The sequence below is a fragment of the Spinacia oleracea genome, chromosome 5, assembly GCF_020520425.1.
Source record: "Spinacia oleracea cultivar Varoflay chromosome 5, BTI_SOV_V1, whole genome shotgun sequence".
In the NCBI taxonomy this organism is placed as follows: Eukaryota; Viridiplantae; Streptophyta; class Magnoliopsida; order Caryophyllales; family Amaranthaceae; genus Spinacia; species Spinacia oleracea.
Window position 1 is genome coordinate 2,945,495 of NC_079491.1, and position 12,886 is coordinate 2,958,380.

Consider the following 12,886-nt stretch of genomic DNA (forward strand, 5'->3'; position numbering starts at 1 on the left):
ACCCCAAATCATTTTGGGACTAAGGCTTTGTTGTTGTTGTTGTTGTTGTCGTCTGTTCAGAAGATATAAGGACTTTTAGCTGTGCCTGTACTCCAAAGCATTTCCTGTATTTTGCTAATGTGTCTCATCCACAAGTACTAGGCATATTGATTCATGCTTTTTGTCTCGATACTTCAGGGAGAGCAATTAAAGAGAAGAACAGCAGTGGAGCTTGTACACGAATCTGATACTCCTTTACAGTATGTTTCATCCTTATCTCGTACTTACTCTTCTGGCTTTCCTTTGTTTATAGATTCGACTCTGTTTTTCTTTTCTGGCCAATTTTGAGGATATCTATTGCTAATATTTAACACTAAGGCCGATTCCTTATCCCAGAAGTACAGATGTCTTGGGTGCTGGGATGAATAAGCCACAAGGTCCAAAGAATACAAGATATATAGACAAGCGTCTAGATGAAGTATATCCTGCTCGAAAACCAACCAGCAGGTTCAGCATACTCTCTGGAAAATCAAATTTTAAGGTATTCCAGTACTGTTATGCACGTAGATTAGTTATAGATTTACAAAATATTATAGTTAGATTGAATGTTTAGAGTAGTTGTTCTGGATGCCTGGTTTTAGTGTAAGGGCTGTTGCTTAATATCATCTCACTTTTCTTTGTGTTTTGATCTCTTCCATGCAGGAAAATCAAGTTATTCAGGAAAAGACTGGGTTAAAGAGTTCTTTTTTTTCACATTTGACTCCCAAGAATCACCAGGAGCTTAATGGGTATGACTTTCTTGAATTCTAAAACTTGTGTTTTCTTTTTCTTTCCCTTGGAGTGGCGGGTTGGTAAATATATATACACATATCTTGTATTGACTATACACTTCTGTTTCTCCCTTGATGTTTTGACAGTGCAAGTAAATCAGTTGCAAAAGCTGCCAACTGTGTTTTACGACAATGTGAAACCGGTGAGAAAGGCACTCAAAACAAATTTCGTAGTGTAGCTGAACTTTCACTCGGTAGTGACAGATTTACAGAGCTGGGCACAGTTGATGTGGTATTGTTATGGTTACTTACTTCAGCTATTACAATTTTCCAATGTGATTTATACAAAAGTTAAATAACTTAAGTTCAATATATTTAGGACAAAGCATTGAAAGGACTAACTTCTCATGAGGCTTCTGGTTCTTGTTCTCCATCAAGTTCAGCTGGAAAGTCTGGGGATGTAAAATCAACATCTGCGGGGAGTTATTGTTCGGAAATTCATATTCCTGGAATAAAAGTTCCTCTTGATTTGACCTTGAAAACAGCCATGCGTATAGTGTCCTCTTCACCTGTGGATAGGTAAGGAAACATGAGCTCCTTTGCTAGTATTTAGGTCGTACTACTGATGGAGATGGTTTGCTTGTTTATTGTGATATTTTCTTCTTCTTTTCGCATGGTTGTCAAGAGTTTTATTAACTTATTTCCCATGGACAATTCATGGCGGCATGGTTATTAAAAGTAAGATTCTACGATTCAAATATGTCTTACGATTCGATTTACGATTCTACACTTTTTTCTCGACTAGTGAAAACCTCGTAAATTTGAATCATGCTGAGAAAGTAATTAATAGAAAAATATTGTTAATTATTGCTTATTTAACTATTAAACAACTATATATTTCAATTATTATAATATAAGCACTTTAAATGAAATTTGAGAATAAAATCTTGATTTATTTGATTTTACCATTCGATTCTAAGAGTCCCTTCCGATTCAAAGTAAAATCACGATTTTGATAACCTTGCATGGCGGTGCAGTAGATTATTTGTTTATCAGATCTCTGAGTGGGTGTCTGTGCTATCAGTTTCTAGGGGATGCTGTTGGATTAGATACCAATACGGCAATACCATATCTCATGTTGCATTGGTCTATAGACTAATGAGTAGATTAGGATGTTCTGAAAATGTTTTATTCGTTGTTAGTAGCTCTTAATATACACCTATATTAGTTTTGACTTGAATACATAAAATTTGAAGGCGTCAGCACTTTTTGCCATACTATTTGCACCATCTATTCACGAGTGATTCGATATCAGCTGTTTAATTTATTGAAGCACATTATAATTGAAGCTTAACATGACCAGATGAGGATTACAATGACATGGATTGTGCAATGAAAGTTTTTTTTCATGCTTGAACTGTAGTGCATAGGGAGTATTTTTAAGATATGATACTTTGGCGCTCTTTAGTTTATCAAAGAGGGTGTTGATCCAAATGGACTTGGAAATGGAGATGATGTCTAGCTGACCAGGTCATGCTATTCTAGGTTCTAATTATTCATTTATTTGAGTTAGGGAGGAGTTTCTCTGTGAGGGAACATAGACCAAATATGTCTTGAGGTGTAGGTAAACATGATACGCACACCTTAAATCACTATAATTTTAAGAGAGTGTTGTTAACCACACCTTATTAACACTGTTGATAAATGAAAAAAAATCATGCTATGCAATTCACTATTGTAATTTCAGGTTTCACAGGTTATTTATGGGTGGCACTAACAATGGAATAACTTCTTCCTCATTCAAAACTGGCTGCTCTGGCAATGAAAGTGTTAGGTCTTCCTTAAACAGTCCAGTGTCCGGAGATACTTATAATTTTCAGTCATGGATATACCCCCAGTCTTCATTGCCAGCTTCTGTAATATCAGTATTGAGCTCATCTTCAGGAGGAGGTAAACATGCCCATATTCCGTTGAGCAGCAAAGTGTTTATGGTTTCGAAATATCTTTGATACAAGAGGGTGCAAACACACTTATCTCAGTTTTGTTCTATGATTTTGTTCTTGTATGGATAATGTTATAATGTTTGCAGCTGAGATGGAATTTTTGGAGAAACGCCAACTAGCTTGGGATGACTCCTTCCGAAGCCTCTACTACATGCTACGGAAGAGTGGGTGCAATATATTTTATGGTTAGCATCCAACTCTTGCCATTTCTTGTCTCTTTTCAGTTCTGTACACAATTTTGAGGTGATTTGGAACGTAAACAATGACGCAATGCAATTTCTCAGTTCGATCTTCATTTAAACCATTAGGAAATTATTTATCAAGTTGCTACATGTGTACCAAGAAAATAAGTTGTTGACAGCCAAACACTTTTGAGTGTAGGTATTTCAGTTTTTATTAAATCTCAGGAGGTGTTCAGAAGTGTTTGGCTGTGAAGATGATTCTTGTTTTACCAAAACATGATATTTTACTTGTCCTGTCGCTTTACTCACAGACGCGCCTTTTAATAGACTAGGAAAGGCAGAAGTAGGTGGCTTAGAGAGACAGAGAGAGAGAGGGATGGACATAGTAGAAGGGGAAATAAGCACAATCGAGTTCACTTTTATCGTGTGCCTTTCATTTATCACAACTCGCATGAACTTTGTGTTCTTTTCAACTAAAAATAAGATTTTAGCGCAAGTGCAGAGAATAGTTTATCGAAACTATCGATTTCAACAAAGCTAATTTCAGTTCAGTGAAAATAACTTCATTGTTGTAAAAATAAGTTGAAAAGAGCACAAATTAATGCTAGCCATTTCTTTATGTGCTTTCTTGATGAGATGCACCTTTCTACTTTGAAGTTTCATCTTTATACACACAAAGTTTGTTGTGATAACAGTTGTCGAATCAACTAAGCCTCCTGTCCTCCAGATAAGACGGCTTTGTTATCTTGTCACTCCAGTTATCAATCTTTCTTCTCGGGATGGAAAGTTAAGAATTTCCCCACAAAATTATGTTACTTGCAAAAAACTTTGTTTATAGGTTTTCCTCATATTTGGGACTTGGTGTAATGTGGTTTTTTAAGAACTATGACAAATTCCGTTTATTATTGCCTTTATACTACTAGTCTACTAGAGCTTGGAATTTGTAGATGTCATAGGAGAGCTGTTTCACATTCTTCTATTCTAAACATTCCTCCATCTCCCCTCTCCTTTCCTAAATGAAAAACCGAAAGTCTTCTTTCACAAATGGAGCTTCATCACAAAATAAAATTGCAAACCTTTATATATTCTTGTTGGGGTGGTTACTTCTCAGTTCTCACTGACTTTGGTTTCCTACTGTTCAACTTGCATTTAATTTTTTGTGTTATCCCTCTGATATCCACAAACAGAAAGTGTTGGAGAAATGGGGTTTGTATGCCGCCTAAAGATCAATTTGCAGACCATAATAGTTCGAGTCACAAGTTCTAAGGTTCACAAATTGTTTGTGAAGATGGAACTAGCAAGATTTCAAGTGAAGTGGTCAGCTAGTCAGTACACGGTTGGAGGAGTCTTGATTTACTCAAATGCCCACCAATTAGTTAAAAAAAGGGAGTAGAGAGTATATGCTCTATCAAAAAAAAAGTATTAGTTAATTCTTGCAATTTGAAATCAAAAAGTAATTTGTTGACCTCCAGTCCCTTATTGTAATTATTTTTTAATCAACTTCCCTGATTGGATATTGGATTTGGCTTGATAGACATGTGACATGTCATAGTTTTCTTTGAGTGTGAAAGCATGTAGGTCTCACACCTTGCATATACATGGTTGCTTACAAATGTTCTGCCATATTGGCAATGTATAAATACTGGGCTTCATCAGTTGTGTTTTCGCCTCTTGAGCATGTTGTCTACCCATATACATTTTTACCTTGTTTTGATTTAGATTCTTTGTTCTGATCCTTGGCCTTGTCAATCTTTTACCAGTTTGCACCTCACAGTTTGTGGTGATCTTCACCGCTGTTGAAGGCACAGGGAAGGCCAAACGCACATGTAAAGCATTTATTTCTCAATCAACAAGAGGTTTAAGGTCTTTGCTGAAGGAGTATGTAAGTTATTCCCTGCCTATACAGTGGATTTGTCCGAACTTTTGTCTTATTCTTTCCTGTATAAGTGAATAAGGATGTCTGCCAGTCTTTGTCTTGCAAGTCTTCCAGACCACTCTTTGTATTTTAGTATATGTGTATATCTGTAGACTGTAGTTACCTGAAAATTAGGTGGCATTGGTATGCTATTGCTTCCTGGTGAAGATCAAATTAACACCCTGCGGTTATGTTTAAAACTATCTTCAGCTGTTGTCGAACATTTAATCCAAAGTTTACATTTAAATAGGAAAATTTGTTAATAACTACCTTTACAAATAAAATAAAATTGCGAATTACCACCTTTACATTGTTACGTGTTTATCACTTGATTACAATGCTTTTTTACTCGCCTGGGGGCTCTTATGACTCACAGATAGGTGTTGGCCCGTCATTTATTGAAAAGGTAGTGTTTGGATTGACTTTCAGATGGGTTTTGCATGTCTATACATAGACTGCGGAGAAGGAAGGGAATCACATTATATAGGATGGGTTGATTTAGTATATTGAAAGAGGCTGCAAACAAAAATCTCATCCTGGCACCACAAAGATGGCTTGAACAGTTTACATTTTGGGATAGGACGTCCATTTGAATCTGAATATTGGACTGAAATCTGTCTAGACATGGATGAATAAATAGGATACGTAGAAGATTGTGATTCTTCATTTTGCAACTGGGTTTTGAAAGGTGATTATGTACCTAAGGTCCTGATATTGGTGGAAGTCTACCACTTATTACTTATGATACAGAGGCAGTTTGAATGCAATTTTATATAGCCTTTGCTACCCATGATTTCATATCATAATTCATGTATAACCCACAAATGTGAGGCCAGATAAAGACCTGTGATATTTGTTTGTGCATCTTTGTTATGTATATTGGTGTCCTACCATCCACTGTGATATTAATTTAGGTAATTTTGGTTCGTGAAATTAACCATGACGACCTCACAATTAGTTATTTTTCTTGATATTTCCATGCTAATACTTTCTTCCTTTTGTCACCAGGATATCAGTTTCACTATGCCTTTGTGTTGTTCTGAAGTGGAGCAGATAAGTAGGGAAGACTTGGTTGAGCTCTCTGAGATTGAGAAGCATAACTTGGGACAGGTTCCATTCTGAGCATTGAAATATTTGACTTTTACTTGCAAGTCAGGCATCCTGCTTTGTATGCTAATCATTCTTATATAAACCAGGAATAGCAAGAAACTTCTTAGGGTAAAAGGAACTGGAATTGGTGTCAAAAAATAATATGATCAGAAAGCAAAAGTAAATGTAGTTTCTCTTAGGCTCCATTATATTCGACTTAATTTGTCCGAACTTATCTTAACTTATTTGAAACTTATCTGAACTTTAATTTTATCTGAACAAGAACTTATTTGTGTGTGAAAATGTATGAAAAAAACTTATCTGAAATTATCTGAACTTATTTATCTTACCTTATCTGAAATAAGTCAAAATATGTCGAATATAACAGAGCCTTGATGTTGATCTTCTTGGGATTTACTGTTTTTTTTGTCATTGAAATCATTATGCAGGCTAAACGGTTTGCTTCTATACCTGATGTGGACAACAGCCCAAAATCTTTGTTAGCATTCAACGGAAATGAAAGTGTTCATGGCCTATATGATTTTCTGTTAAATTATAGGTACATCAGAAACCTTGAATTTAGTAGTTAGAAACTTGGAATTGGGATTTCTTTCAGCATGTCATTGTGTTGTTTGTTTCGTCAGGTCTTTGTTGACTACGTTGAGCAATATGGATGTACCTGTGATCTGTTCTTCTGTTCCTTTCCTTAGTGCTGCTCTATCTTCCCCACAGGTAAATTGTTTTTGCATTTTTACTCACCTGTCATGTTGTCGAGTGTAAAATTTCAATGAAAATGCTGAACGGTCTCTTGCTCTTCTATTCAAATTCTAAGGAAGATAAGCTTGTGTAATGAATTAAGTGCAAGGGGAGGGCATAATAGGTAATAAGTAATATTAGGTAGAAGACAAATTAGGTAGGTCTAGTAGAAGGGTTATAAATAGTGGCACATTAGGTTATGGGAGGTATGTTGAGAAATTGGTAAAGTTTAGGCTTTGGAGAGTGGTGACCTCAAGTCACTAAACCTAGAGATTGGTGGCCTCAAGTCACTACTTTTTATGTCCCATTTTGTGTTCATCATCTTTCTAGCAAATTAATATAATTTCTAGTTTTCTACCAGTAATTTCTGCTCAAATTAGCCAGTTCATCTCATTTGGTGGTTTAGTGACTTGAGGTCACCACTCTCCAAAGCCTAAACTTTACCAATTTCTCAACATGCCTTCTAAACCTAGTGTTCCCTTATTTATAGTCTCTCTACTCTAACTACCTAATTTGTCTTCTAGCACTAATACTACTTGCACTACCCATTATAACCTTTACTATTTAGTTCATTACAATACCGACCCCCTAAACTTCCACCTTGTCCTCAAGGTGGATAGTAATCGGCACTCGATTCTCGGCCCCTATAAAGCTGGTCAATGTTATCTTCATAGTAGTGTTGCCATAGCCGTTCAAGCTCTTCCTTGCTGAGTGTTGCAAGCAAACTGATCAAGTTGTCATGGGGAGGTAGAAAACTGTCATGTGATGAAATTAAGGTGAGAGTGGGAATGGTTATGCGGGTAGATGATTTTGATATTTGATTGTAAGCTTTTGGGTTGGGCAAATCTAAAAAGAGATTTGGTTTACAAATAAAAGGTTGGGTGGGTTTGTTGTAAATTGGGCTGGGTGAATGATTGAGTTGTGTGGTGGGTAATTCGAGTCTCACAAATTGGGCAGGATTGATGTTGGGTAAGTTGCTTTGGGTTGTGAATTGAGGGTTGGAGTAATGGAGGCTCAGAGCTTGGGAAAGGACATTGGGCCTAAAGCCCTCTGTTTGGCTTTCTTCTATAAAAGAAAATAAGGCTTTTAAATGGCTAAGCCCACTAAGCTTCATTTCTTCACCAAAATTAATTAGGTTAACCTGTAGCTCTTCCCTTCTCTTAGATGCAAGTGGCACTAGCAGCCAGATTTCCCTAGTGTTGTCAGTCATGTTATACTTTGGTCCATTTACCAATTTGCCCTTACTGGCCCCCTCTTCTACAAGTGACTTCCCCTCCCAGCCAATTATTAATCCAACAAGGTTTCTTCCACACAATTTTTCTGGAAATTTGTTTTTGCAAGTCCCACCGCTATTGCCGCTGTGCTCCACCGGAATTCTCACCGGTGAGTAAACATTTATCATTGTCGTCATTCTTGCCAAAAAAATATCTGGGTCCACCACCGGATCTGCTCGCCCAAGATCCACCGCTTGCAAAACAGAAGCTCTACCGTTCACAAGTCCGTCAGATTCTCCACCAGATTTTCCAGGGAGACCATCCCGACCACCACCAGTAAACCCACTTGCAAAGTCACCGGCCCTCCTACCAGATTTTCCGCCACCAACACCTCCTCGACCGTCCCTGTTGTAACCACTAGTTGTAGCATCAACAATATCGCCCATGACTAGGCCTGGCCCACCACCAGACCCACTGCCACCAGCACCTCCTCTCTCAAACGACCCTCTTCTTCGCTCACCTATTAAAGCAACGGACGCGCCACCAGTTATCCCTCTTAATTCTTTATCTCTGCCGGTGTCAGCCACCACATTCACCACATTTTCTCCTTTATTTTTCTTTAAATCCTCACGATCGGTCTCTTTCGCTTCTACCACCTCCGGATCTGCCGCCGCCGCATGTTTCACTTCCTCTCTAAGTGTTTCTCGAAGTTGCTTAAACCCCAATTCAATTGGAACAAAAGCTTCATCAAGTATTCTGGAAATTTCTTTTTGAAGGTTCTGCATACTTCTCTTGTTTACCTCCTCCATTTGGTCTTTGAAAATTTGTGCCGATGGTGGTGGTGATGACCCAAAACGTCGCAATACATGGTCCTTCAGTTCTTGCCAACCATTGAAAGGCAGGAACTTGTGTTCACCTTCGAACCACCGCAACGCTTCATCATCGAGTCCAATAATGGCAGCCTTTAACTTGTCATCTTCATTCAACTGAAAAAAATCGAAAAAATCCTCCATTTGAATAATCCAGACATCTGAACCCCTTCCACCAAACACATGAATTTGAAGCTCTTGCCGGATGCGCTCCTCCTCCTTACAATCTGAAATCCCTTGGTTTCTTTTGAGTGTGATGTAGGCAAACTCATCTCGAATCCACCTTTGCATCAACTGTGCTGACTGTTTTCCAGCAACTTCCATCTTTTTGTTTTTGTTTTTTTTTTTTTTTTTTCCCTCCGAAAATCTGATCAGTTATCCAGCCCAGAACTGTACCGCTCTGATACCAAATGAGATGAACTGGCTAATTTGAGCAGAAATTACTGGTAGAAAACTAGAAATTATATTAATTTGCTAGAAAGATGATGAACACAAAATGGGACATAAAAAGTAGTGACTTGAGGCCACCAATCTCTAGGTTTAGTGACTTGAGGTCACCACTCTCCAAAGCCTAAACTTTACCAATTTCTCAACATACCTCCCATAACCTAATGTGCCACTATTTATAACCCTTCTACTAGACCTACCTAATTTGTCTTCTACCTAATATTACTTATTACCTATTATGCCCTCCCCTTGCACTTAATTCATTACAATACCGACCCCCTAAACTTCCACCTTGTCCTCAAGGTGGATAGAAGTTTGCATTGGCTTCCCGGCGCTGGCAACCATGATCCATCTCCACCTTCTTGCGGCCCAAACTAAGAACGAGTTGCTGCATGAATTGCAACTTCCCATTGGTGAGAGTTGATTCATACTCAAGGTGCTTAATCATAGAATGCCGGTGCAACAACTTCTCATCCTCAAAACTCAGCCACCGGCGTTGTAGCATATTGATAAGTGTCACTAAGAGTGTCATTGGCTTGGATGTGGAAATGAAATTCAGTAACTGATCTTGAGAGGATAATTTTTTTTTTTTTTTTTTTGGAAAGAATGAATGGGGCTTGGATAGAGATGATGAGAGTATAGGTTGGAGGGAGTTGTGTTTGAATTGGTGTTTGGGTTGGACTGATTGGTGTATAGTGATGCAAAAATGGATTTAAAGACTAAAAACCCATGCTGGCCATCTAGAGGTTTGTCTTCAACACTTAAAAAATTGGGCTTAAAATTAGTAGGCCCAAACTTTGAGTTGGCCCGCCCCTCTTCCCTTTTAATTGCACTGACCTGGATCAGAATATGTAAACCCAGCAGCACAAAATTTTCATTAATATCCTTTAAAACTTTCTCAACTCCTTCACCCAAAGCACGTGCCTTCACCCACCTTACTTCATTGTTAAGGTCTTTCTTTTTGCACTTTACCAGTTTGCTATCATCATCTTCAAAAATCAGCTGCCTCTCCAAGCTAACAAGTAACTCAGTGAAGCTTCTCCAACACTCCACTTCTGAAAATCCCCAAACTTCTCCACCATTATCACTTCCGGCTAAACCACTGTAGCCAACACAACAACCACCTCTGTTATCACTCGGGCCTCCATCAGAACCACTAGCATCGACATTACCCTTGGTGACTCCCTCTCCTCCGCCAGGCTCCGGCGGCACAATCTTCTCCCACTGGTTGTTGTCAAATCCTCCATCACAAGCGGTTGTTCCACCACCGACATTGATACACCACCCTCCACCACCAGTCATACTCCCAACAAAGCCATCTCCAGTATTCCTATCGGAAAAATATCCGGGTCCACCACCCGACCCGCTTGCCCCAGATCCACCTTTTGAGAAACCATTTGCTTCTCTTCCCAGACAACCACAAACCCTACATATTTTAGTAAAAGAGCCTGGACCACCACCTGATCCGCAACCACCAGCACGGCCTTTCTCAAATCCTTCTGTTGGTGGTTCACCTTCAACAACTCCATTCATAAAAACGTGGAGACCACCATCACTGGACATACCATCTCGATTTTCACCAGAATAAGTACCTGAAAACTTCTCCTGCCTGCTGCCCTGCCTACCTTCCACCAGATCTGATTTCAAACCCTCAACAATCAACTTCAGATCTTCCTGGCCGTCCTCTTCAAATTCTTCATTCTCCCCTTTAAGTATCTCTTCTCTAAGTTCAGTAAACTTCTCTCTGATTTCCTTCAATTCTTGCCGAAATGAAGAGAAAATCGGAGAAAGACCTTCCATAATGTTTTTCACGAATTCTTCCTTGCATTTCTGGAAAATTTCATCCCACTTCTCCTGGGATTTCTGATCAGATCCTGCAAACACCATCTTAACTTCTTCTTTTTCTTTTTTTTTTTTCTTTTTTTTTTTTTCTTTTTTTTTCAGAAAATCAGATCAGTACCACCTCCCAGAACTGCACCGCTCTGATACCAAGTGTGAAGAACTGAGATTTTGGTGCAGAAAATTAATGGTAGAAATATGCAATAATCTAGTTGATAGATGAATGGACACAAAATGGGATACGAAAGTAGTGACTTGAGGCCACCAATCTCCAAGTTTAGTGACTTGAGGTCACCACTCTCCAAAGCCTAAACTTTACCAATTTCTCAACATGCCTTCTAAACCTAGTGTTCCCTTATTTATAGTCTCTCTACTCTAACTACCTAATTTGTCTTCTAGCACTAATACTACTTGCACTACCCATTATAACCTTTACTATTTAGTTCATTACAGCTTGGTGTCAATTTTTAATGTAAACTTTATCAACAGATTGCTGAAATTGACAGTTACCGAAATGCAATACTTGAACCAAGTTGCTCTTCCTAATGAACAATTAGGGTTTGTCGGTCTGTTTTATGTATAGTATTGTCGACCATGCACAGTAAATTGTCTGCTTAAATGCCAAGTACCACCTCTACTAAAGGTCATGGAATCAAAGTTGGTCCTAGTTATCTTAAATATGGAAGTGGTCTTAATCAAACTAAACGGTCTGTACCTCCAAACCATTTCAACTGCCTGTTTTCGTATTTGTTCAACTTGTGAATTGTCATTCTGCAGGTGAGATGCAAAGAGATCAAGAGAGTCGATGCTTTGCAGTCAAAAGGGTTGGCGGCAAAAGATGTGGAATTCCTTGGTTCTAAGAGTAGTGTCTGCTACAGTATTGAAGTAAAGGATGCTTATCTTCCTCCCTGGATAATTTGCTCCCTATGCGCAGCAATGGGGTCTGAGGGGAGAAGTTTTGAGGCAAGGTGTGTGCTCCACTATCCTTTACTATTTTCAGGCTAGGAAGATGGTGATAGGCTAGATAATGTTGTAAACTGTACTTGATGGCTTGAGATGTTAAATAACTTTTTTGAACTGGCTTTCATGCAGCTTTTTGACAGACTCGAATACCATGGGATTGAATGCTGCTATTGAAGCAGTCAGCCAAAAATCCAACACTAATACCGATGAGACAACCGGAGATTCACAAGAAGATACATATACGTTTGGTATTTCAGCAGCTGTGGTTAATTCTGGATTATATTCCTCATATCTGAAGGCGGTGAAGTATTCAAATGGGTCTTATGTAGCTGCACTTTCTCCTGTTTGAACAACAAATGAAACTTTTGCTGTCTTCTTGGAGGCAGTGACTAATGAGGCCAGTGTTTGATTCTCCCCTTGGTTTGTTTATAAGTTCTTTAAGACGTACTCATCCTCAGTGTATAATGAATCCAATACAATGTACGTTTTTAAATGGGAAGGGTTTAAAACTGTGGTCATTTTGAATGTTTCAAATGAATTGTAATCTGTTTTTGGATAAACTTACACATTACCCTATCTCATGAATGAGTAAGTTGACTATAAAGATAAAACTTATTTTCTGGATAGGAGAATGTATTTCAAGTAGAGAGAGAAGGGAGGAGGAAAAGTATTGACGAGATAGAGGAGAGAGGGAAATTGGGTTAGTCAGGTCGGCCCAGAGGTTGTAGAGGCCATTGTGCTAAATACTTTGTATTAAATTTAGGCCCCTAAAAATGGTTATTGTTTTATAAAAGCAACTAAGAACGTGAAATTCTAGAAATTTGAAAAGAAAAAACAGATACTCCCTCCGTCCCTTAATA

At 38.4% G+C, this 12,886-nt stretch overlaps 1 protein-coding gene across 1 annotated transcript in view; it reads left to right on the top strand.

Moving 5' to 3' along the window:
• Positions 1-12,650, top strand: part of LOC110783932 (uncharacterized) — a 25,813-nt gene extending 13,163 nt beyond the window's left edge. Inside the window, exons 4-16 of the mRNA XM_021988324.2 lie at positions 178-239; positions 376-520; positions 682-767; positions 897-1,041; positions 1,129-1,328; positions 2,497-2,699; positions 2,839-2,937; positions 4,695-4,816; positions 5,858-5,959; positions 6,388-6,497; positions 6,583-6,670; positions 11,841-12,031; positions 12,156-12,650. Coding sequence (XP_021844016.2) covers positions 178-239; positions 376-520; positions 682-767; positions 897-1,041; positions 1,129-1,328; positions 2,497-2,699; positions 2,839-2,937; positions 4,695-4,816; positions 5,858-5,959; positions 6,388-6,497; positions 6,583-6,670; positions 11,841-12,031; positions 12,156-12,375 — 1,773 coding nt within the window. The 3' untranslated portion in view covers positions 12,376-12,650. The remainder of the gene's footprint in view (positions 1-177; positions 240-375; positions 521-681; positions 768-896; positions 1,042-1,128; positions 1,329-2,496; positions 2,700-2,838; positions 2,938-4,694; positions 4,817-5,857; positions 5,960-6,387; positions 6,498-6,582; positions 6,671-11,840; positions 12,032-12,155) is intronic.
• The last annotated feature ends 236 nt before the right edge of the window (positions 12,651-12,886 follow it).